The sequence below is a fragment of the Pristiophorus japonicus genome, chromosome 7 (genome assembly GCF_044704955.1).
Source record: "Pristiophorus japonicus isolate sPriJap1 chromosome 7, sPriJap1.hap1, whole genome shotgun sequence".
Taxonomy (NCBI): Eukaryota; Metazoa; Chordata; class Chondrichthyes; family Pristiophoridae; genus Pristiophorus; species Pristiophorus japonicus.
Window position 1 is genome coordinate 110,206,797 of NC_091983.1, and position 24,706 is coordinate 110,231,502.

The 24,706-nt window shown below is 44.6% G+C and overlaps 1 protein-coding gene across 1 annotated transcript in view; it reads left to right on the top strand.

The window, feature by feature from the left end:
• Positions 1 to 24,706, top strand: part of LOC139266828 (adhesion G protein-coupled receptor F4-like) — a 186,779-nt gene that overhangs the window by 93,497 nt on the left and 68,576 nt on the right. The window contains exons 5-8 of the mRNA XM_070884435.1: positions 910 to 1,074; positions 11,097 to 11,387; positions 14,609 to 14,715; positions 16,434 to 16,492. Of these exons, the coding sequence (XP_070740536.1) occupies positions 910 to 1,074; positions 11,097 to 11,387; positions 14,609 to 14,715; positions 16,434 to 16,492 (622 nt within the window). The remainder of the gene's footprint in view (positions 1 to 909; positions 1,075 to 11,096; positions 11,388 to 14,608; positions 14,716 to 16,433; positions 16,493 to 24,706) is intronic.

The following is a 24,706-nucleotide window of genomic DNA, read 5'->3' on the forward strand; positions in this document are numbered from 1 at the left end:
TCCTTCTCTCTCTCTCTCTCTCTCAATCTCACTCACCCTCTCACCCTTCATTTCCCGCTCCCTCCCACCTTCACCCTCTCTCTCCCACCGTCTCTGTCCCTTTCTCTCCATTTTCCTCTATTTCTTCACCTCCCTCCCCTTCCCTCCCTCCTCTCCCCCCCCTCCACCCCTCTCTCCCCTCCACCCCTCTCTCCCCTCCACCCCTCCACCCCTCTCTCCCCTCCACCCCTCTCTCCCTCCATCCCTCTCTCCCCCTCCATCCCTCTCTCCCCCTCGCTCCCTCCCTCTTTCTATCCCTCTCTCTCGCTCCCTCCCTCTCTCCCCATCACTCACTATCTCCCCATCTCCCTCTCCCTCTCCCTCTCTCCCCCTCCCTCTCTCTCTCTCCCTCTCTCCTTCTCTTTCTCCCACTCACCCACCCTCTCTCCCCCTCACCCCTCTCTCTCTGTCTCTGTCTCCCACTCTCCCTCCCTCCCTCTCTCCCCATCCATCTCTCTCACTCTCGCCCCCTCCCCCTCTCTCCCCCTTCCTCTTTCTCTCTGTCTCCCAGTCGCTCGCTCTTTCTCTCCCTCCCTCTCTCTTTCTTTCTCTCTTCTGCCGTTCCCGCCATGAACTCCTTTCAGCTCCACAGCAACGCCCGGGGAGACCCCATGCCCGCGCCCATTGATCCCGCCACATCCACAGTCACCTTCATTGTTCCCCGCCCTGATTGGTTGCGAGGCTGGGCAGGCCATGATTTTCCATTGGTTGATACAACTGTCATTCAGTCCAGACTATGTGCTCCCCAGCTCCCGGCCCCGCCCCTGGACAGACAAAAACTGACTATTATAGATTTGACTGTTTTGCTATTGAATGTTACTGTTATTTTTGCCTTGAGGTAAACATTTTTTTGTTTGTTAAATGCTACAGTCAATCAACAACCTGAATATGTGATAGATGTTGAAGTAAGCACAAATGGAAGCAACCTCGATATCCTTCTGAATCCTTTGCTGAAAAACTTATCATATCCCATTGAGTTGCCTATTGATTCAGTAAATGGCACTTTCAATATTACTGATATCACCCTTACAACAGGTGAGTGTGGACAGAATACATCCAAAGATTTATGCAAAATCTGGCATTGCCAAGATAACACGTTTTATATCATCTCAAAATTGGCCTGTGGACAACTGTGATATGGTAAAAGTTAACTAATATATTTAAGATTGTTCTTTTTCAACTGACAGTTATATTTTACCTGAAATGATGCTTCAGCTGAAAGTCTCTTATATGTATGGTTCATAAAAGTCAAATGAGGCCCTTTGTACATGACAGTCGTAGATCCCCAAATGAAGCTAACTGCTTTGGCTCACCAAGTTCTTCTGCTGCCTTACTTGTTCTAGCCCCCACCAGGTGTGATCTTATTGGGGGATTCTGCAGGTTATTTTGGCCAAAGGGTGAAAACAGGTTCTAAATGGAAGCTGTGCTAATAAGACATGCCTGTTTGAAAGTCTGGATTTAGCACACAATTTTGGTCCTAATTGCTGATTACCATAATTTGAACTTGCTTGGAGATGCTAAAACAGACATCTTCCGGTTTAGCACTCAAGTGCTGATTAGATGCAATTTGTTTGGAGCAGTACCTGTGGGCTCCTCACACCCACTTCTACTGAAGGTGCGGAGTGCTCTGGCTGGCACACAGCGCATGTTACAGGATGGTTTGGGGACCGAGGGAGAGGGTGCACAGGTTCTCGGATGTGGTACACCAGGTCCTGGTGCAGGAGGTCCAGAGAAAGAGGGATGTAGTCTAACTGCAGAGGGGAAGAATGCCACCTTGTCCTCCTCGGCCTCTTGTCACTCTCTCCTGCAGCAGCCTCATGTCCTCCTCCCATTCCTCGTTCTAGCAAGATGCCGAGGACCATGCACTCCCATTTCCCTGGTTACTCCTATAAGGTGTCCAATTCGGTGAAGTAGCACAATACTTAGACTTTTTAGGTGAAGTCCTCAGAGAATCTCTGGAATAAATGTTGTTCAAGTGTTAGTGAAGTCTTGACGAAGTGTCCCAGAAAGTCACTGTGTTTCAGAGGTCCTCTTCGTAGCACCAGCAGCAAATGAACATGAAAAGGTAAGTATCCCTTTATGTAGTGCTTGAAATCGACATCACCACTGTGTTAACTCCCAAATAGCTGGTCGCTGTTAGGAGAGAGCGTTAGGACAAGTGCTCACCACCAGAATGTCTTGCAGCCTCAGCAGACATTTTGGCCCCAAGTTTCCACATGAATTGCTCCTGATTTTTAGGCGCAACTGGTGTAGAACGGAGTATCTTAGAAATCGGAATTCTCCACATTTAGTTTTCTGCAGTTCTAGTCAGGTAGAACAGTTTCACTTTGGAACAGAATTTTTTTTTCAAAAGGGTGCGTGTCTGGCCACTGACACCTGATTTGAAAGTTTCCACAGTGAAAACGTACTCCAAACTAACTTAGAATGGAGCAAGTGAAGATTTTTGTACGCTTGAAAAAACCTTGTCTACACTTTAAAAAATCAGGCGCAGGTTACAAATTAGGAACGAGGAGGGAGGGAAGTCATTAAATTCTACAATCAATCCTTAGTTATACTTATACAAATATTATACAAATAAATCCAACCTGAGTAAAAATTTATAAGCAAAGAAAAGATTAAACCATGTTCCTACCTGTGTGAAAGTGCTTCAGGCAGGCCTTTCAGGCAGCGGTGTGGCGTCAGTTTCTCTCGACGGCAGCGGCAGGCAGCAAGCAGCCTTCGAGCTGAGCTGCGGTGCTTGAGGCAGGCCTTCATTCCCCGCGAAGATGCAGCACCCGGACGGACGTGAGGCCAATCGACTATGGGATTGCAGCGGCGTCAGTGGCTGGTCAGGAGCAGCAGCAGCCTTCGAGCTGTGAGGGGGACTGACTGAGGCCATTTGGACAGAGAGAGGCAGCCACATCGACATCTTTATATTTAAATTTGCAGAATGGGTGCACCACATATTATGCAATGGTTTGCTTCCTCATGCAAGAAATTCTTTGCTCTTGGTGGAAGTTGATCCATTGCAAAGTTGAATTGGTACTTTTATTTCTCCAAACACAGTCCTTAATTTGCAGGCACCAGTTCTGCAAGTTTAGCAGTGAAAAGCTGAACTCACTGATTTCAGCAGGTGATTTATTCAGCAGTGCTGCTAAAAGCATTCCCTCACACACAGAAATATCAAGAAAATTAAAATACAAGCCTTTGCAGGGGTCCAAGAAACAAATCTTCACTTTTTCTGCAGCACTTTTTAAAATGGCTGAGTGCCAATGTTTATTTCAGACTGCGCGTGCGCGAACGCTCCAACGCGCACACGCAGGGTTGCCGGCACCAAGAAGCCTCATTTAAATTGTACCCGCCCCCTCCTACTTACAAAATCGACGCGAGTGGTAGGCTCCGCCCCCTGTGCGCCACGCCAAGCAGACATTGAGCTCCAAGGAGCTCGAGAATACCGCATTTTTTTTCAGGCACCGTTTTCGGCGCGAAAAACGGGCGTCCAGCTCTGAGGTGCGCCTTTTTCGCCGCGTGTGGAAACTTGGGGCCTTCAAGTGGCAATCAGCTCCATAATGTGCCTCTGGGCAGCCGTACCTAACGGAAACTTCAGCTCCTTTACCAAGATGGTGTCTTGTGCTAAATGTAGGCTTAACCGGCGTTTCAGATTCAGACCCCACATTGGCCACCAAAGGATGATTAGCACTTGAACGCGCTGCCGAAAATCTCCCCCTCTAGGTTCAATCTCAGTCTGTGCTGAGTTAGTTAATCACAGAAGGTATAAGTGTAGAAGTGCTGCAGTCAACCTCAATAGCCCTGGGGAGAAATCAGCCAAGACACGTGCTTCCGATCTCTAACCATTTTGTGAGGACAGAATCAGGCTTGCTGTGATGCCCCACGTCAACTTGCCAGCCAGCAATTACTGTGTGGTTTTACAGATGAAGAAGAGCTTCATCGATGAAGTACCAGGCTGCCAGTGCTTATGGTACATTCCCGCAGTGAGAGTCCGTTGTCTTTAGGGGAGAAGGGAATGTAAGGGACAAAACTGGTAAAGAAATTACATATGTTCAATCCAGCTGACCAAAGTTGGATCTGAAATTGTACATCAAACATAATAACCACACTTTATGAAACTTCCTTTTTGATAAAATAAACATGTTATAGTGACAGGCATATTATGAAGTGGGCACTTTAATTAACTGTCTTACTCATACACAAAGGAGGTCTTTTTGACTTTTAGCAATAGTGTAAAGCAGCCAATAAGAAGAAAGCTGCCCACCAGGTCCTCGTGGGCTCTGTGGCGTGGATTTCCCCTCTGTTGCAGTCCAAAGCAAATACAAATCTCCAGCACTCTTTATAATCTCTTGAAACTTATACAAAAACTATTCTCAGAATTAAAAATAACTAATTTCTATTGTTATATTTTTAAACTAATTGCCTGAAGATATATCACAACATAGTTTAGATACATTGTATGTATTGCATACAGTGAAGATTTTCCAAGATTTCTGAGATGTTTTTATCTTCCTTGTGATAACTTCAGAGCATTTTGCCATGTTCAGTTTGACTTTTATTATTTGTGGTAAAATAATAAAGGCCAGATTTGGCCCTGAACCCTATCTGGCTGTATATCTGATGTCCAGTTCCTTTATGGTTCTGAGATGAGTAAAGTGAGTAATGTGAATGTATGCAGTATAACAAATCTAGAGAATACAAGCAGAATTAACATGATTCAAGCAAGACCCAAGATTATAATAGAACAGAACTGGACACTGTGTTGAGTTAACAATTGTTCTAGTACCACTGGCACATGGGTTCAAATCCAACCCAGAATAGATCCAAAAAAAACTCCCAATTTGGCACAAATTGCCACTAAATTTACAATCTCACTCAGAGCAACAGTAACAACAGTAGCTGTGGTAAATGGCAAGATTCGCATGGTGCAGTAGGGATTGTTTTAAAGCTGACTGGAAAATGGGGAGCATCATAAATTATATATGCTGACCTCTGAGCCTAATTCTCTGATCTGCATTCCCATTGGGCGATGCTCTGTTGTGGGAGTTAAGTATTGTGCATTAATATTGTACATTATTTATAATACATATAGAAATCATATACATGGATTCCTATAATATAAAGCTGCATAATAGGTAAAGGTTAGGAATTAATCAACATCTTTTTGCTAGTTTGGTTCACTACAATGAGGGCAGTACTGAAATAACTAGGGCTAACAAGGACAGGGAATACACATTAAATGGTAGGATACTGAGAAGTGTAGAGGAACAAAGGGACCTGGGAGTGCATGTCCACAGATCACTGAAAGTAGCAGGCCAGGTAGATAAGGTGGTTAAGAAGGCATACGGAATGCTTGCCTTTATTAGCTGAGGCATAGAATACAAGGGCAGGGGGATTATGCTTGAACTGTATAAAATGTTGCTTCTGGTAACCACATTACAGGAAGGATGTGATTGCACTGGAGAGAGTACAGAGGAGATTTACGAAGATGTTGCCAGGAGTGGAAAATCTAAGCTATCAGGACAGATAAGATTGGCTGGGTTTGTTTTCATTGGAACAGAGGAGGCTGAAGGGAGACCTACCTCATTGAGGTGTATAAAATTATGAGGAGCCTAGATGTAGTGGATAGAAAGGGGCTATTTCCTTTAGCAGAGGGGTCAACAACCAGGGGGCATAAATTTAAAGTAATAGAAGGTTTAGAGGGGATTTGAGCGGAAATTTCTTCATGGAGGAGTCTGGAACTCACTGCCTGAAAGGGTGGTAGAGGCAGAAACCATCACCATATTTAAAAAGTACTTGGATGTGCACTTGAAGTGCCATAACCTGCAGGGTTATGGACCTAGAGCAAAAAATTGGGATTAGGCTCGATAGCCTCTTGTTGGCGCATGAACACGACGGGCCGAAATGGCCTCCTTCCGTGCTGTAAACTTCTAGGATTCTATGAACTCATTTCAAGATTAAATTGGAATTTGGCTTTGACAAATTACATCACTTATCAGGTAATTACTGATTTTTTTCCCCCTTTGTTACAGTACAAGTTATACTTATGGCTTCAGCAAGGCTATTGTATTTTGTTAGTAAATATTTTTCCATTTTCAAAATATTTTTATGGCTAGTGTATTGTCCCTGCCCCTTACTACAAACTCACACGAGGCATATGTATATCAGATACGGTCACTCTGTGACCTTCACCTTTATTCCCAGGACCAAGGAGTGCTGACCCTGGGTGGGACCTCCCCTTTTATACCTGGAAACCCAGGTGAGGAGTGTTTCCTGCAAATTCACCCTCTGTAGTCAGGGTGTGCATTTCTAGGGTACAGGTACAGTGTACATGAGTTACAGTTGCATGACTATGTCATTGCAAGATGGTTAAATACATGACATCACCTCCCCCCTTAAGTCTTTTTGTTTCAGAGGTTAAGTCTGTCAGGCGGTCGACGCTCTCTCATGGAGCACCGCAGTTGTGGCTCTGGTGGCTGAGCCTCGGCACGCATCTCTGTCACCTGAGGTGATTCCGGCCTGTCCGGGCTGGCCGCAGGGACTGTGCATGCTGAGGGCTGTCTTTGTTGCTTGTCCACTGGCAGTGGTGTGGGTGCCATCTCATGCCCTTCTTCAGGTTCCTCCGTGTCTATGCTGAACCTTTTCTTTACTTGGTCCAAGTGTTTGCGGCATATCTGCCCATTGTTTAATCGGACCGCCATGACTCTATTTCCTTCTTTGCCAATTACAGTGCCCTCAAACCACTTGGGTCCCAAAGCATGGTTAAGAACAAATACCAGGTCATCTATTTCTATACACCTCCCCCTTGAGTTTCAATCATGGAGCTCGGTTTGGGACTGGCACTTGCCCTCAACAATGTCTGCCAGGGCTCGGTGAATGAGGGACAGCTGCGTCTTGAGCGTGCGTTTCATGAGGAGTTCCGCTGGCGGGACTCCCGTGAGTGAGTGCGGGCAGGACCTGTAAGCCAGCAGGAAGCACAATAGGCGGTACTGAAGGGAGGGTCCTTGGATGCGTAGCATGCCCTGTTTAACGACTTGGGATGCCCATTCCGCCTGGCCATTGGAAGCCGGCTTGAACAGCGCTGTCCGGACGTGCTTGATACCATTGCCCGACATAAACTCCTGGAATTCATGGCTGGTGAAACACGGGCCATTGTCGCTGACCAGGATGTCCGGCAAGCCATGGGTCGCGAAAACCGTATGCAGACTCTCCACAGTGATGAATGTCGTGCACGAGTTCAATATGATGCACTCGATCCACTTTGAGTATGCATCGACAACGATCAGGAACATTTTCCCCATAAACGGCCCTGCATAGTCTACGTGAATACGTGACCATGGTCTGGTGGGCCAGGGCCACGGGCTGAGTGGGGCCTCCATGGGGGCATTGCCCAGCTGGGCACACGTCGTGCACCTGCAAACCCAGTGTTCCAGGTCTGAGTCAATCCCCGACCACTACATGTGTAACCGGGCAATGGCCTTCATTAACACGATGCCAGGGTGCTCGCTGTGGAGTTCCTTGATGAATGCTTCCCTTCCTTTCTGGGGCATGACTACCCGGCTGCCCCACAGCAGGCAGTTGGCTTGGATGGAGAGCTCATCCATCCTTCTCTGAAACGGTCTGATTTCCTCGGGGCATGCCCTATCTGCGGGCGCCCAATCCCCAGTCAGGACACATCTTTTATATCATGGATAGGAGGGGGTCCCTGTTGGTCCAGAGTTTGATCTGGTGGGCTGTGATGGAGGAGCCCGCAGTGTCAAAAGCCTCAACGGCCATGACCATCTTGGCGCTCTGCTCCGATGCCCCCTTGATTGTGGCCAGTGCTGAGCGCGTCAGCGCAATTTTCGGTGCCTGGCCGGTGCTGTATGGTGTAGTCATATGCAACCAGCATGAGGGCCCAGCACTGTATGCGAGCTGATGCATTGGCGTTGACAGCCTTGCTGTTGGACAGCAAGGATGTTTACAGCTTGTGGTCCAACTCTAGCTCGAACTGTCTACCAAAAAGGTACTGGTGCATCTTTTCACACAGTAAACACACGCGAGTGCTTCCTTCTCGACCATGCCGTATCCATGCTCTGCCTGGGAGAGCGACCTGGAGGCATAAGCCACCGGTTGGAGTTGGCTGTCATCGGTACCCTGCTGTAACGCACACCAAACCCCATAGGATGACACATCGCATGTTAAGACCAGTTTTTTACAGGGGTCATTCAAAGTCAACAGTTTGTTGGAACACAGCAGGTTCCTCACCTTATTGAAAGCCCGTTCTTGACAGTCCCTCCAAAATCATTCACAACCTTTATGCAGGAGCATGTGTAACGGCTCCAACAATGTGCTTAAGTTCGGCAGAAAGTTCCCAAAATAGTTCAAAAGTCCCAGGAATGATCGCAACTCCGACATGTTGCCAGGCCTGGGCGCCCCGCGGATCGCCTCCGTTTTTGATTCAGTGGGCCGGATCCCGTCTGCAGCAACCCTCCTGCCCAAAAATTCGACTTCTGGGGCCAAAAACACACACTTGGCCTTTTTCAGCCGCAAGCCTACCAGATCCAATCGGCATAGCACCTCCTCCAGGTTGTGGAGGTGTTCTTCGGTGTCTCGACCCGTTATGAGAATGTCGTCTTGGAATACGATCATTCCAGGAATGGATTTTAGCAAGCTTTCCATGTTTCTCTGAAAGATGGCTGCTGCCGAACGAATGCCAAACGGACACCTGTTGTAGACAAATAATCCCTTGTGCATCGTGATGGTGGTCAGAAGCTTGGATTCTTCAGCCAGTTCCTGAGTCATGTAGGCCGAAGTGAGGTCCAACTTTGTGAACAGCTTTCCACCTGCCAGCGTGGCAAAAAGGTCCTCCGCTCTCGGAAGCGGGTATTGGTCTTGTGGTGATACTCGGTTGATGGTGGCTTTGTAGTCGCCACAAATCCTAACCGAGCCATCTGCTTTGAGGACGGGAACGATGGGACTTGCCCAGTCGCTGAATTCAACGGCTGAAATTATGCCCTCTCTGAGCAGCCTGTCCAGTTCACATTCAATTTTTTCATGCATCACATACGGCACCGCTCTGGCTTTGTGGTGCACTGGTCTGGTGTCCGGAGTGATGCGTATCACTACTTTAGTGCCCTTGAACATTCCGACACCAGGTTGAAACAGTGACCCGAATTTTTGCAGGACCTGTGAGCATGAACTTCGCTCCACGGATGAAATGGCGTGCACATCCCCCTATTTCCAATTCATCTCAGTTAGCCAACTCCTCCCCAAAAGCGTGGGGCCATTTCTCGGAACAATCAGAGTGGCAGCCGGTTCTATAATCCATTATGTGTTACCACCAAGTTTGCACTGCCCAGCACTGGAATGATCTCTTTGGTGTACGTCCGTAGCTGCGTCTCAATGCGTTCCAGTTTGGGCCTGCTAGCTCTGTGTGGCCATAGTCTCTCAAATTGTTGGGCACTCATGAGTGACTGGCTAGCTCCCGTATCCAGCTCCATGTGCACCGGGATGCCATTCAGTAAGACTTTCATCATCATGGGTGGCGTTTTAGTGTATGAGCCGTGGACATCAGCCACATGAACTCTCTGAACTTCAGCATCTATGGCTTTACCCTAGGCCTCATTCTGCATTGCAGACCCCTTGCCTGATTCCTCTGTCTCGCAGATTAGCCTCGCTGCTGCCTTTTTGCACATCCTGGCCAAATGTCCACTGACATTACAAATCTTACAGGTATATTGCTGGAACCTGCAGCTTTTCGCAGTGTGTCTGCCCCCGCACCTCCAGCATGAGCTGAGATTGAGATTGCTGTTAATAAAAGGACTATTACCAGGCATTCCTCTCTGCCCATTTGGCTGTTTCTCAGCACTCTGATGGTGGGTGTTAATGGTCCCATCGCGGATTGCATTGTTCCTCGAGATGGCGTGAATTGCCAATCACCTTTCCATTGTCCTTGTTGCGGGCCCACCTTAGAGCCTGTTGCTGCCTGGGCGGTAGCGAAATGCCCTTGCCTGCCTGCGGGGTCCCAAGCCACGTTCACAATGTTAACTCTCTGGTCCGTCGCCACATTTGGACCAGGGCTGCGCACGTAAATTAGCTTGGTCTCCTCTTCCCCTGTCATAAAGGTCTGAGCTATCAATGCCGCCCCTTCTAAAGTCAAGTCCTTAGTCTTTATGAGCTTCCTGAAAATGCCGGCATAATTAATGCCCTCGATGAAAAAGTCCCTTAACATCTCCCCCCTGCAGGCATCGGAGAACTTGGAGACTGGTCAAGCACCGCAGTTCCGCCACGAAGTCCGAGACGTTTTGTCCCTCCTGACGCCGGTGAGAGTAGAACCGGTGCCGGGCCATGTGTATGCTACTCGCCGGCTTGAGATGCTCACTGATCAGCTGGCTGAGCTCTTCAAAGGACTTGTCCACCGGCTTTTGGGGTGCGAGCAGGTCTTTCATCAGCGCATACGTCTGTGGTCAGTAGATGTGCCCTCCGCTTGTCAGCCGCTGTCGCTTCCAGCCAGTCCTTTGTGACAAAGCTCTGCTGGAGTCTTTCCATGAAGTCGTCCCAGTCCTCACCCACACAATAACGTTCCTCTGTGCCATCCTCGTGGTTCGGTGATTCCTGTTTCTCATCGCCAAATATAGTGTCCCTGCAAATGACTACAAACTCACACGAGGCATATATATATGTCAGACACGGTCACTCTGTGACTTTCACCTTTATTCGCAGGACCAAGGAGTGCTGATCCTGGGTGGGACCTCCCCTTTTATACCTGGAAACCCAGGTGAGGAGTGCCTCCTGCAAGTTCGCCCCCTGTGGTCAGGGTGTGCATTTCTAGGGTACAGGTACAGTGTACATGAGTTATAGTTACATGATTATGTCATTGCAAGATGGTTAAATACATGACAGCTAGATAGAATGAGGCTTAGCTCACAAAATGGCACAAGACCATTTATTGGACATTGATTTGTTAGCTTTGTTAAATATGTCCCGGATCCATTATTAAGTGATAGGGAAAATACATCTCTGCTGTGTACTTGGTAACCACAGGTTACTGGCAATGTTTTAAATACTTTTGCTTTTTTTCACTACAGTCTGTGAATCTGTGAACAATGAAATTCGATGTACATGTGAACGTCAATTTACTTGGAACTTAACGTTTTGTACAAAGTACCAATCTTGCAGTGCGAATATTATAAAAGACCAGACCTGTGACTGCATCAAGGATTATCCAACAGAAGGGACATTCTGTGAGCTCAAACCTATAACAACAACGCCAACACAAAGTACTGCACCAACAAGAACAACAACAAATGCACAAACAACACCCACAACTGTGTCAAAGACTACGTCAACAACAGCCACAACGCTGCCAACTACGTTAGGTATATTGAACAATGTTTATCCATTTCACGAATAAGAAAGTACATTTGGAGGTCTAAAGTGAATGTCATCGAGCTCACATTACTTTAAAGAACTAACAGTAATATTACTGATCTCTGTAACAAGTATAAATTGGTAGTGTAATTGCAGAAACAAGTATTGGAAACTAAAGGACATTATGACAATCAGTACTGAGGTAGAGACCATTTCTAGAATCATTAATCTGAGTTGGTGGCACTGACAGCTTTGTGACCATAATCCGCCACTTACTGACTACTTATGTAGGGAATTACTGAGGGGATTCTCCCACTTGTCCGCCTTAACTTCAGCGGAAAAGCTGTGGAAACCTTGGAAAATTGGAGTACACACCATGAAGAGTTTTTTCTGGACTTTTCATTGGTCCTCTGCTGAAAGTTAGTGACAGAGCCAGAGAACCCTCTGGGTCTCAGTTACACTGTTATTGGGTGAAGTAAAGCCTTTATAAGAACATAGGAAATAGGAGCAGGAGTAGGCCATACGGCCCCTCGGGCCTGCTCCGCCTTTCAATAAGATCATAGCTGATCTGATCATGGACTCAGCTCCACTTCCCTGCCCGCTCTCCATAACCCCTTATCCCCTTATCGTTTAAGAAACTGTCTATTTCTGTCTTAAATTTATTCAATATCCCAGCTCCCACAGCTCTCTGAGGCAGCAAATTCCACAGATTTACAACCCTCTGGTGGAAGAAATTTCTCCTCATCTCAGTTTGAAATGGGCGGCTGCTTATTCAATGATCATGACCTCTAGTTCTAGTCTCCCCCATCAGTGGAAACATCCTCTCTACATTCACCTTGTCTAGCCCCCTCATAATCTTATACGTTTCGATAAGATCACCTCTCATTCTTCTGAATTCCAATGAGTAGAGGCCCAACCTACTCAATCTTTCCTCATAAGTCAACCCCCTCATCCCCGGAATCAACCTAGTGAACCTTCTCTGAATTGCCTCCAAAGCAAGTATATCCTTTCGTAAATATGGAAACCAAAACTGCACGCAGTATTCCAGGTGTGGCCTCACCAATACCCTATATAACTGTAGCAAGACTTCCCTGCTTGTATACTCCATCCCCTTTGCAATAAAGGCCAAGATTCCATTGACCTTCCTGATCACTTGCTGTACCTGCATACCATCCTTTTGTGTTTCATGCACAAATACCTCCAGGTCCTGCTGTACTGCAGCACTTTGCAATCTTTCTCCATTTAAATAATAACTTGCTCTTTGATTTTTTTTCTGCCAAAGTGCAAGACCTCACACTTTCCAACATTATACTCCATCTGCCAAATTTTTGCCCATTCACTTAGCCTGTCTATGTCCTTTTGCAGATTTTTTGTGTCCTCCTCACACATTGCTTTTCCTCCCATCATTGTATCATCAGCAAACTTGGCTACATTACACTCAGTACCTTCTTAAAAGTCATTAATATAGATTGTAAATAGTTGGGTTACCAGCACTGATCCCTGCGGCACCCCACTAGTTACTGGTTGCCAACCAGAGAAAGAACCATTTATCCCGACTCTCTGTTTTCTGTTAGTTAGACCCCCTAAGCCGTTTGTAGCATCTCTTGGTAGAAAATTACTTGTGTTAGTTTGTCCACCAGACCTCTCAACTGAGGAAGTTCTCTGGTGTGGAGAAGCCAAATAAGGCAAAGGAGGTGGTGTGGCCAGGGCAGAGACTTCCAGTCCAGGTGTTCCTGTGTTCTGGCCTGGGAAAGGCCACTGAAGTCTTGCCAAATTTTGTGCAGTTTTTTCATTAACATATGGGTGCTGCGCTCCTAGTACACTTTGCATGGCTCACTGGTAGAGCAGAGGATGGAGGTAGGACTCTGTGTGATGCGCCTTAAAAGTGCAAGTAGAGCACGATAAAGGTGTATTTGCACATTGTGCGAGGCAGGAAATCAATGGTTTGGAGAGCAGCTTTATACTGAAGCTGAGTACAAAGTCTGACAATTCCAAGGTTAGAGGTGTGACTTCTCCATTTAACGACACAGCCTTGAAAGTCATGTTCATGGAGGTGCAGGCAAGGAGGCGTGCCATCTTTGGTTATAAGGGGCACCTTCCTGACAAAGAAAATGCAGTAAGTACTGCTTGGGAAGAGGTGGCAGAAACGGCTATTGTTAACTATTTCAATATCATGGAAAGTTGTGCAACTGAAAAGAGCCATCCGATGCACAGAGGAAAAAAATAATTTGAGATTTTTGGAGGAAGGATGAAACATTTTTGTATTTATTTCAAATATTGTGAATTTAGTGAAAGCGATAATTGCAAGATTGCATTTATGCTTCATCTGACCATTTTCCCCACTGATCTTGTTATTAGATATACACGGCACATAGATTTTCCTCTTGATTTACGTCACTGCAGGATAAATTGAATGGAATAGTGAGTCACTTTTTCAAGGAAGTGACGAGGAAGTAGAATATGTTCTTCCATATATGGGTGGCCATTTGTAATCGCATGCAAATAATACTTGCACCATAGCAACAGCAATGTTAGGGGTGCCTGATATTCAGTGTTACCATGTATGATGGTTAGGGGGATTTAAAAGTTAAAGGGCCAAAATGACCAGTGTAATCAATCATCCTCCCAGGCAGAGTCTCCGGCAGAGGCCGGGAAGCTTGCCCCAAAATATACAAAGTGATGTAAACCTGGAATATTGGTGGCGTCGGGGGCTTATCTTTACAGTCAATGGAACTTGTACCGTGAAAAGATTCTGCAATAGTGGAAAACACTCACCACAATGTGCTGGTCATCAACGGCAGATTATTTCTCAGCAAGCAATGCAGTAATGAGGGCCAGCATCATTCGTAATGTTGGGAGAAAGTTATCACTCATTGTAGACGTGGAACATACTGAGCTGGCACTTCAATTGACTGCTACACTGCAGTGGCTGGTACTAAAACTGGCCAAAGATAGACTAAAACACCAGGTAACATTGACACAGCAAGTGTTAGAAACTAGCCTGAATCTTTTAATTTCACGTATTGATCATTCTATTTTTGCTAATCTGTGAAAATTTCAGTTTTCTGTAACATTGTTCTGAAAAATTCCACCCATAATTCTTTGTAGGATGCTGGATTATAGAATAACTGCAATTTATTAGTAATGTAAAGTACCTGAGTCGCAAACAATTACACATTCCTTATATTTGAAACAATAAAAGATTAATAATGGTTTCCTTTTTTAACAGTAAAGCAAACCTTTGCAATCAAACTTCAAAACATTATCTATACAGATGAACTACGTAATTCTTCCTCAACCTTGTATAAAAAGTTCAAAAGAGATTTTAAGACGCAGGTAAGTAATTGAATGAATAACATTACAAACTCAAAAATGTATTGTTTCAACTTTGTGCTACTGCTGGGAGCCTTGACATTCAGGATTATATGACAAATTCTGGTTGAAGCCAGGCTGATGCGTTAAAGTAAAAACTTTAATAAGGATATTAAAAAACTTGAAAGGCAATGAAATGGGAAAATGTGATGCTGTCACTGTGCAATTTGTAATTTGTTTGATTTTTTAAAAAATGGTCTAGTTTCAGTTACTGGGTGAAAACCTTTTCAAAAAGCATTTTGAGGCTATCAGTTGGTTCACTGACAGCCAACTGTTTATATATTATTTTCATATTATAAAAGTTTCCATATGGTTTTCCCATTTTAAATGTTGACATGAAAAATGGTACAGGAAGTAATATTTGTGACACTAAGCAGAATTCAAGGGATTTAAAAAAATAATATATAAATATAACACTATTATTTTTTAGACATAGAAATGAACCTGACTTGCTACTGTGGTATATTTGCCATGGACTTCCAACAACTTCAGGTATAAGCATAGATACTGCCCTGGCCTTGAAGGATTTATCTACCCATCACATGTTTTCTGATTTGCTCCTGTCATGAATGTGGTGGGTAATTGAAGCATATGAGAGAACCTGCTGCAATTCAAAGCTAATTCTTTTTATAACTGGTAGCAGATCCTTCCTGCATTGGTTCCTTCTGTGGTTGTATTCGTTGTTATTCAATTCATGTTTTTATTGGCATTAAACTATCGTCTAGATATAGGTTGGGGGAGCTTGTCAAGCTTATGACTGGTAGAAATGTGCTGCTGCAGACACCTTTATAATGCTAAATCCTATTGCGAAGCTACCTAGAGGCATGACAGAATGCTGATGCCCAAAAAAGGAGTGTTTGACATACATAGCAAACTTAATGAGCAATAATTTGGTGTCAAACTAACGATGAGGCTAATGACGCTCAGTGTTATTTATGCGTAAACGCTACAGCGACTTCAGGCGAGGGGCAGATGCACGGTTAAACGCAAATATCCACAATTTGCTGTCAGAGATGCACTGCTCCACTGTTAGCTTAGTGAAAACAACATCTCGTTTTCTGCCTCACCATTGACATTCATTGAATGGCATGAGGTTTCAAACTAAATACTAACTAAGTTCACCATAGAAAGTTAAATCTTGTTAATTTTAGTCTAAGTACCCTTTTAACAATGTGATGAGTGTTAATTACTGCCAATCAACCTCTCTGGAACTGAAAATTAACTATTACAAATGTGGAGTCTCATTCCTTCAGATTTTAATTGTTGGAGATTTAAAATATGTAAAATGTAAAATTTTACATTTTGTTTTACTTTTCCTTTGTGTCTTTTCTCTCGCTCTCCAATCCAGTCTTTCTTTCCCTCTCTTTATTTCTCTTTCTGTACTTGATTTGACATTGAATTCACCCACTATAACTTGCACTTCCTTCTCAGTCCTTACGCTGTTAATTTCACAATCTTTCAGTCTGAATTAAAAAACTTAAACATGCGAGGGCAAGTCTAACTAATGGCAGGTGGCCTGCTACTGCAAATTATGGGCCACTATGTTATAGAATATTGATATGAATGTATTTCATTTTTATACATATATTCCTGTAGAATTAAAAATGTTTATCACCCTTTGCTGTTTTCACACTTATTTTTAAAATGCCATGTTTCTAATCTATTTCTAATAATTTCTCTAGTTTGAAACAGCCTACAAAGGCGTGCGAAGCGATGCTATAGTAAACATTCTAGGATTCACGTAAGTGAAACATTTCGAGGAGACTTTTTCAGTCGCATTTTATTCTGAAGGTCCAATGAAAACAAACATAGAACCTGATGTATAAGTAGGAGCTGGAACGTGGAATCCAACACATGAAGCAATAGAACATTTACAGATTACATTTTATTTTCAACATATGGGTGCAGGTTTCCATCTTTATTGCCATTGCCTGAATCATGAAAATCTACACTACAATACATTTTTTTTAAGGTGGCTCTCTTTGTAAAGGGACTGCTGGGGTAGAAAATGGAGAGTAGTGGGGAACAGATGTTTTTTGGACTAGAGGACAGTATATAAATGGTGTTCCCCAGGGGTTGGTACTAGGATCACTGCTTTTCCTGATATATATATTAATGACTTGGACGTGGGTGTACAGGGTATAATTTCAAAATTTGCAGATGACACAAATCTTGGAAGTATAGTGAACAGTCCAGAGGAGAGTGATAGAATTCAGGAAGACATAGACAGGCTGGTGAAATGGGCAGACACGTGGTAGATGAAATTTAATATAGAAAAGTATAAAGTGTTACATTTTGATAGAAAGAATGAAGGAGTGGATATATAAAGTAAAGGGTACAATCCTGAAGTGGGTGTGTAATGTCTGTAAGCTGGTAATGTTTGTAGCTCCACACTGTGGATGTGGACGTATTGTGTACTGCAACTGCAGAGTTAATAATTAAACAAAACCAGGCAAATTCTGGAGGCTTCTGAGAGAGCTGCTTGCCATGTAGGAAGCTGTGTGTGCTGTGTTCTGTGAATATATCACATTTGGCGACGAGGATGGGATTTTTCAGATGATTTACAGCTTACATTTTGTTGGGGAAGGATTCAGCCAGCCGACAGAGAGACTTTGGAAGTTTCTGTCTTTGGAAAAAAGCTACAAAATCTGAGGTAAAATACAGCACATGGTGTGAACAGCTAGAGATTAAAATGACAGGTGTAATCGGACATTTAGGGGAATATATACACGGCCGAGAATGTTTTAAAGTGTATGTGGATCGGCTAGAAATGTATTTCACTGCAAATAACATAATCGAAGTTCCAGACAATGCAGTCAGAACCGGGCTGTGTTGGAACGTAAGAAAGCGATCTTCTTATCGGAGGCAGGTCCGGCATTGTACAAAACCCTTGTAAATCTGCTTGTGCCTGACGAGCCAAAGGACACAACGCCTAAAGAGATTTTAACAAAGCTGGAGCAGCACTATAACCCCAAACCGTTAGAAATTGCTGAAAGCTATCGTTTTGGGATTCAGAATCAAAAGACTGATGGAAGTATCAGTGATTACATTGTAGCATTAAAAGCTACTGATACACTGTAATTTTGGAAACTTTCAAAACCGAGCATTACGGGATCGTTTTGTTTGTGGGGTGAAAAATGATGCGATCAGAATGAAGTCATTGACGACGGATGACTTGACTTTTGAGATTGCTTGTCAGACAGCGAGGTCGATGGGCATGGCCGAACAATATTCCCGAGAATTAAATAATGATGACGGTCGTCAGTCAACCGAGGTAAATCACCTGCAGATTCAAAGTAAAAGATGGTGGGGGCCCAAAGTCTCAGAAACTGGAAATCATGCTATAGGTGCCTGGGACAACACATTGCTCAAAGTTGTCCATACGTGAAGGCAGAGTGTTTCTTCTGCAGGAAGACTGGGCATCTTGCGAAGGCATGCCGACTGAAGGGTAAACCAGCTTTCAAAGCTATCTGTAGAAATCCCAAGAGACTACATAGCATGGAAAAACAACAACAGGACGAGGAGATGTTAGAGTTACACATCATCAGGAGCACAAGGTTAATAGACAGCGATTCGGATCGCATCAAAATCCACATAAATGTTGCGGGATTCAAGACACCAATGGAAATTGACACGGGTGCATCCGTGAGTGTAGTACCGGAGTCGCTGTACCTCAACAAATTGCGTGATTTCCAACTGGAGAAATTGTACATTCCTGTCTGTCGTAAAAATAAAAAAGGGAAGGTGGCTCAACCGTGGCTATCAAGGGAAATCAGGGATAGCATTAAAGCCAAGGAAGTGGCATACAAATTGGCCAGAAATAGCAGAGAACCCGGGGACTGGGAGAAATTTAGAACTCAGCAGAGGAGGACAAAGGGTTTGATTAGGGCAGGGAAAATGGAGTACGAGAAGAAGCTTGCAGGGAACATTAAGACGGATTGCAAAAGTTTCTATAGATATGTAAAGAGAAAAAGGTTAGTAAAGACAAACGTAGGTCCCCTGCAGTCAGAATCAGGGGAAGTCATAACGGGGAACAAAGAAATGGCGGACCAATTGAACAAGTACTTTGGTTCGGTATTCACTGAGGAGGACACAAACAACCTTCCGGATATAAAAGGGGTCGGAGGGTCTAGTAAGGAGGAGGAACTGAGGGAAATCCTTATTAGTCGGGAAATTGTGTTGGGGAAATTGATGGGATTGAAGGCCGATAAATCCCCAGGGCCTGATGGACTGCATCCCAGAGTACTTAAGGAGGTGGCCTTGGAAATAGTGGATGCATTGACAGTCATTTTCCAACATTCCATAGACTCTGGATCAGTTCCTATGGAGTGGAGGGTAGCCAATGTAACCCCACTTTTTAAAAAAGGAGGGAGAGAGAAAACAGGGAATTACAGACCGGTCAGCCTGACATCGGTAGTGGGTAAAATGATGGAATCAATTATTAAGGATGTCATCGCAGTGCATTTGGAAAGAGGTAATATGATAGGTCCAAGTCAGCATGGATTTGTGAAAGGGAAATCATGCTTGACAAATCTTCTGGAATTTTTTGAGGATGTTTCCAGTAGAGTGGACAAGGGAGAACCAGTTGATGTGGTATATTTGGACTTTCAGAAGGCTTTCGACAAGGTCCCACACAAGAGATTAATGTGCAAAGTTAAAGCACATGGGATTGGGGGTAGTGTGCTGACATGGATTGAGAACTGGTTGTCAGACAGGAAGCAAAGAGTAGGAGTAAATGGGGACTTTTCAGAATGGCAGGCAGTGACTAGTGGGGTACCGCAAGGTTCTGTGCTGGGGCCCCAGCTGTTTACACTGTACATTAATGATTTAGACGAAGGGATTAAATGTAGTATCTCCAAATTTGCGGATGACACTAAGTTGGGTGGCAGTGTGAGCTGCGAGGAGGATTCTATGAGGCTGCAGAGCGACGTGGATAGGTTAGGTGAGTGGGCAAATGTATGGCAGATGAAGTATAATGTGGATAAATGTGAGGTTATCCACTTTGGTGGTAAAAACAGAGAGACAGACTATTATCTGAATGGTGACAGATTAGGAAAAGGGCAGGTGCAAAGAGACCTGGATGTCATGGTACATCAGTCATTGAAGGTTGGCATGCAGGTACAGCAGGCGGTTAAGAAAGCAAATGGCATGTTGGCCTTCATAGCAAGGGGATTTGAGTACAAGGGCAGGGAGGTGTTGCTACAATTGTACAGGGCCTTGGTGAGGCCACACCTGGAGTATTGTGTACAGTTTTGGTCTCCTAACCTGAGGAAGGACATTCTTGCTATTGAGGGAGTGCAGCGAAGGTTCACCAGACTGATTCCCGGGATGGCGGGACTGACCTATCAAGAAAGACTGGATCAACTGGGCTTGTATTCACTGGAGTTCAGAAGAATGAGAGGGGACCTCATAGAAACGTTTAAAATTCTGACGGGGTTAGACAGGTTAGATGCAGGAAGAATGTTCCCAATGTTGGGGAAGTCCAGAACCAGGGGACACAGTCTAAGGATAAGGGGGAAGCCATTTAGGACCGAGATGAGGAGGAATTTCTTCACCCAGAGAGTGGTGAACCTGTGGAATTCTCTACCACAGAAAGTTGTTGAGGCCAATTCACTAAATATGTTCAAAAAGTAGTTAGATGAAGTCCTTACTACTAGGGGAATCAAGGGGTATGGTGAGAAAGCAGGAATGGGGTACTGAAGTTGCATGTTCAGCCATGAACTCATTGAATGGCGGTGCAGGCTAGAAGGGCCGAATGGCCTACTCCTGCACCTATTTTCTATGTTTCTATGTTTCTATGTTTCTAAGATAGAGCTGCGAGGCTACTCGGGAGAGAAAATTCCTGTGGTAGGTCGTATCACTGTACTGGTGAAATATAACGATCAATTTCAGAACTTGCCTCTAATAGTAGTGAAATGAGACAAGTCTGCCTTACTAGGAAGAAATTGGTTGAGCTCACTGAAGCTGGATTGGAGTAAGATTTTCTCTGTGGAAGCGAGATTTTCATCAACGGATGAGGTTATCAAGAAGTATCCGAAGGTGTTCTGCAAAATGGGCAGTCTGATCCAAGGCTTCAAGGCGAGTGTCAGGATACAGAAGAATGCTAGATTGGTTTACTACAAGCCACGTTCCGTACCATATGCACTCAAGGAGAAAGTTGAGCAAGAACTCAAAAGACTAGAGACTGAGAACATTAGTTGTAAGATAGATCGATGTAATTGGGCTACACCCATTGTTGTTGTACCTAAATCTGATGGTCAGGTAAGATTGAGTGGTGATTATAAAGTAACCATAAACCAGGTTCTAGAGGGTAATGTCCCTAATACATTGCCGAATATAGAAGATTTGTTCACAACACTGACAGGTGGTCAGATCTTCTCAAAACTGGATCTTACGAATGCCTACTTACAGCTTGAACGAGATGAGGAGTCCAAGTCCTGTTTGACTATAAATACTCATCTAGGCCTATATCAATTTAATAGGCTACTGTTTGGAGTGTCTTCCACCCCTGCCATATTCCAAGGGGTGATGAACCAGATTTTGCAAGGTATTGAAGAGGTAGTATGTTATTTGGATGACATACTAATTTCAGCACCAAATAGGCAAATTCATAATAACATATTGAATGAAGTCCTCAAATGGCTAGAGAAGCACAGAGTACGAGTGTCTGCTCGTAAGTGTGAGTTATTTAAAAACTCAGTGGAGTACTTAGGGTACAGAGTAGACAAAGATGGTTTGCATCCAACCATGGAAAAATTGGATGCAATTAGAAATGCACCCACTCCCAGGATGTCACTGAACTTCGTTCATTCTTGGGTCTTTTGAACTATTATGGGAAGTTCCTACCAAATTTGGCTACAGTATTACATCCACTGAATGAACTTTTGAAAAAACAGGTCCATTGGAAGTGGTCAAAAGAATACGATACAGCATTCAAGGAGTGTAAAAACAAATTGGTAGAGAGCACCATGTTAGTTCACTATGACATATCTAAGGAGATTAAGCTAGCATGTGATGCTTCTCCATATGGAGTTGGGGCAGTGATCTCTCATGTATCAAGTAGTGGGGAGGAGAGACCAATTGCTTTTGCTTCACACACTCTCAGTGCCAGTGAGAGTAATTATGTGCAAATTGAAAGGGAAGCTTTGGCATTAATTTTTGGGGTCAAGAAGTTTCACAAATACTTGTATGGTCGTAAGTGTACCATCGTTACGGACCATAAGCCCCTAACAGCAATCCTCCATCCAAAGTCCCCAGTTCCAACATTAGCTGCAGCCCGAATGCAGAGATGGACTTTGATTTTGTCAGCATATATATATGATATTGAATACAGACGATCAGCTGATCACAGTAATGCTGATGCAATGTCTAGATTGCCTTCCCCATCACAAGTTACACCCGATAGGGAAGAAGTGTTTTATTTTTCATACATTGATGAACTGCCAGTCACAGCTGAAGAGATTGGTAGAGCAACCAAACGTGACCAAGTGATGTCAAAGGTGTATGAGTATATTGCAAATGGATGGCCAAACCAGGTAACAGATAAAGATACACGTCCATTCTTCATTCACAGGAATGAATTATCAGTCAATAAAGATTGTATCGTGGGGTGCAAGAGTGGTTATACCAAATAAATTCAGGTCCAAATTATTAGGAGACCTCCATGACCAGCACCTGGGAATGTGCTTGGCCAAGAGTTTTGCACGCAGTTATTTATGGTGGCCAGGTCTTGATAGAGCTGCCTGCCATGTAGGAAGCTGTGTGTGCTGTGCTCTGTGAATATATCACAGGGTGCAAGAACAGAGAGACCTAGGGGTATGTGTGCATGAATTGTTGAAGGTGACAAGGCAGGTTGTGAAACCAGTTATGGCTTATGGTATCCTGGGCTTCATAAATAGAGGCATAGGGGGCCAAAGTTTCCCCTTTTAGCCCATGGAGCAGGCCACAGGGAGAGGCCCATGGAGAGGCCCATGGAGCAGGCCACAGGGAGAGGGCCATGGAGCATGCCACAGGGAGAGGCCCATGGAGAGGCCCATGGAGCATGCCACAGGGAGAGGACAGGGAGAGGGAAAGAGAAGCACATCCAGCTGCGCAGGGAGAAGCACATCAAGATGCTGCCAGGGGGCTGTCAGCAGGAGGCCTTACTCACCCAGGGTATTCCGGCTGCAGTTCTCCTACATCAATTTCACTGAGGAGCAGTGTGTGCAAAGGCTGTGCCATCTGTTGCAACGAGACCCAGGGTTAGGACGGCTCTCTCAGTGCCAGTCAAGTTCAAAATCACTTTCAATTTCTATGCCAATGGATCTTTCCAGGGAGCAACAGGAGATATCTCCAACATCTCCTAGTTTGCTGTCCATTGCTCTATCCGTGAGGTCACAGATGCTCTGTTCAGAAGGAGGATGGAATATATATCCTTCCCCATGAGCAGAGCGAAGCAGCATAAGCATGCATGTGACTTTGCCGGGATAGCGGGCTTCCCCATGGTGCAGAGTGCCAGTGACTGTACCCATGTCGCTTTGAGGGCACTGCGTCACAATCCTGAGATCTTCCGTAATCGCAAAGGCTACCACTCACTGAATGTACAGTTGCTTTGTGACCACACATGCAGAATAATGACAGTCAATGCCTGCTGTCCTGGCAGCAGCCACTATACCTTCATCCTGCGCCAGACTGGTTTGCTAGCTCTGTTCCATCCCCAAATGAATCTGCAAAGGGATATAGACAGGCTAAGTGAGTGGGCAACAATTTGGCAGATGGAGTATAATGTGGGAAAATGGGAGATTATCCACTTTTACAGGAAAAATAAAAAAGCAAATTATTATTTAAATGGAGAAAGATTACAAACTGCTCCAGTACAGAGGGACCTGGGGGTCCTTGTGCATGAAACACAAAAAGTTAGTATGTAGATACAGCAATTAATTAGGAAGGCAAATGGAATTTTGGTCTTTATTGCACAGGGGATAGAGTATAAAAACAGAGATGTCCTGCTGCAATTGTACAGGGTATTGGTGAGGCCACACCTGGAGTACTGTGTGCAGTTTTGGTCTCCTTATTTAAGGAGGGATGTAATTGCGTTGGAAGCAGTTTAGAGAATGTTCAGTAGGTTGATTCCTAAGATGAAGGAGTTGACTTATGAAGAAAGGTTGAGGTTGGGCCTTAAACATTGGAGTTTAGAAGAATGAGAGGTGATCTTATTGAAACATATAAGATACTGCCAGGGGGAGGGGGGGCTCAGCAAGGTAGATGCAGAGAGGATGTGGGGGAATCTAGAACTCGGGGGCATAGTTTCAGAATGAGGGGTCGCCCATTTAGAGCTGAGATGAGGATAAATTTCCTCAGAGGATCGTAAATCTGTGGAGTCTGGATCATTGAATATATTTAAGGCGGAGATAGACAGAATTTTGAGCGATAAGTGAGTGAAGGGTTATGGGAAGTGGGCAGGGAGGTGGAGCTGAACCCAAGATCAGATGAGCCATGATCTTATTAAATGGCGGAGCAAGCTCAAGGGGCCAAATGGCCTACTCCTGCTCCTATTTCTTATGTTCTTATGTTCTTATCTCGCAGGGTGCTAAATCGTTAATCTTTTAAAACTTTGCGCCCCAAATGCGGCGGTACCAAATTTTGGCCCCATAAAGTACAAAAGTGTGGAAATTATGAGCAACCTGTACAAAACACTGGTTCAGCCCTAACTGGAATATTGTGTCCAATTCTGGTCGCAACACTTTAGGAAGGATGTGAAAACCTTAAGAGAGGGTGCAGAAAAGATTTACGAGAATGATTCCAGGAATGAGGTACTTCAGTTACGTTAATAGATCGGAGAAGCTGGGGTTCTCCTGATTGAAGCAGAGTGGGTTGGGAGGAGATTTGATAGAGGTGTCATGAGGGGTCTAGACAGAGTAGATAGAGAGAAACTTTTACCGTTGGCAGAAGGGTCGAGAACCAAAGGACACAGATT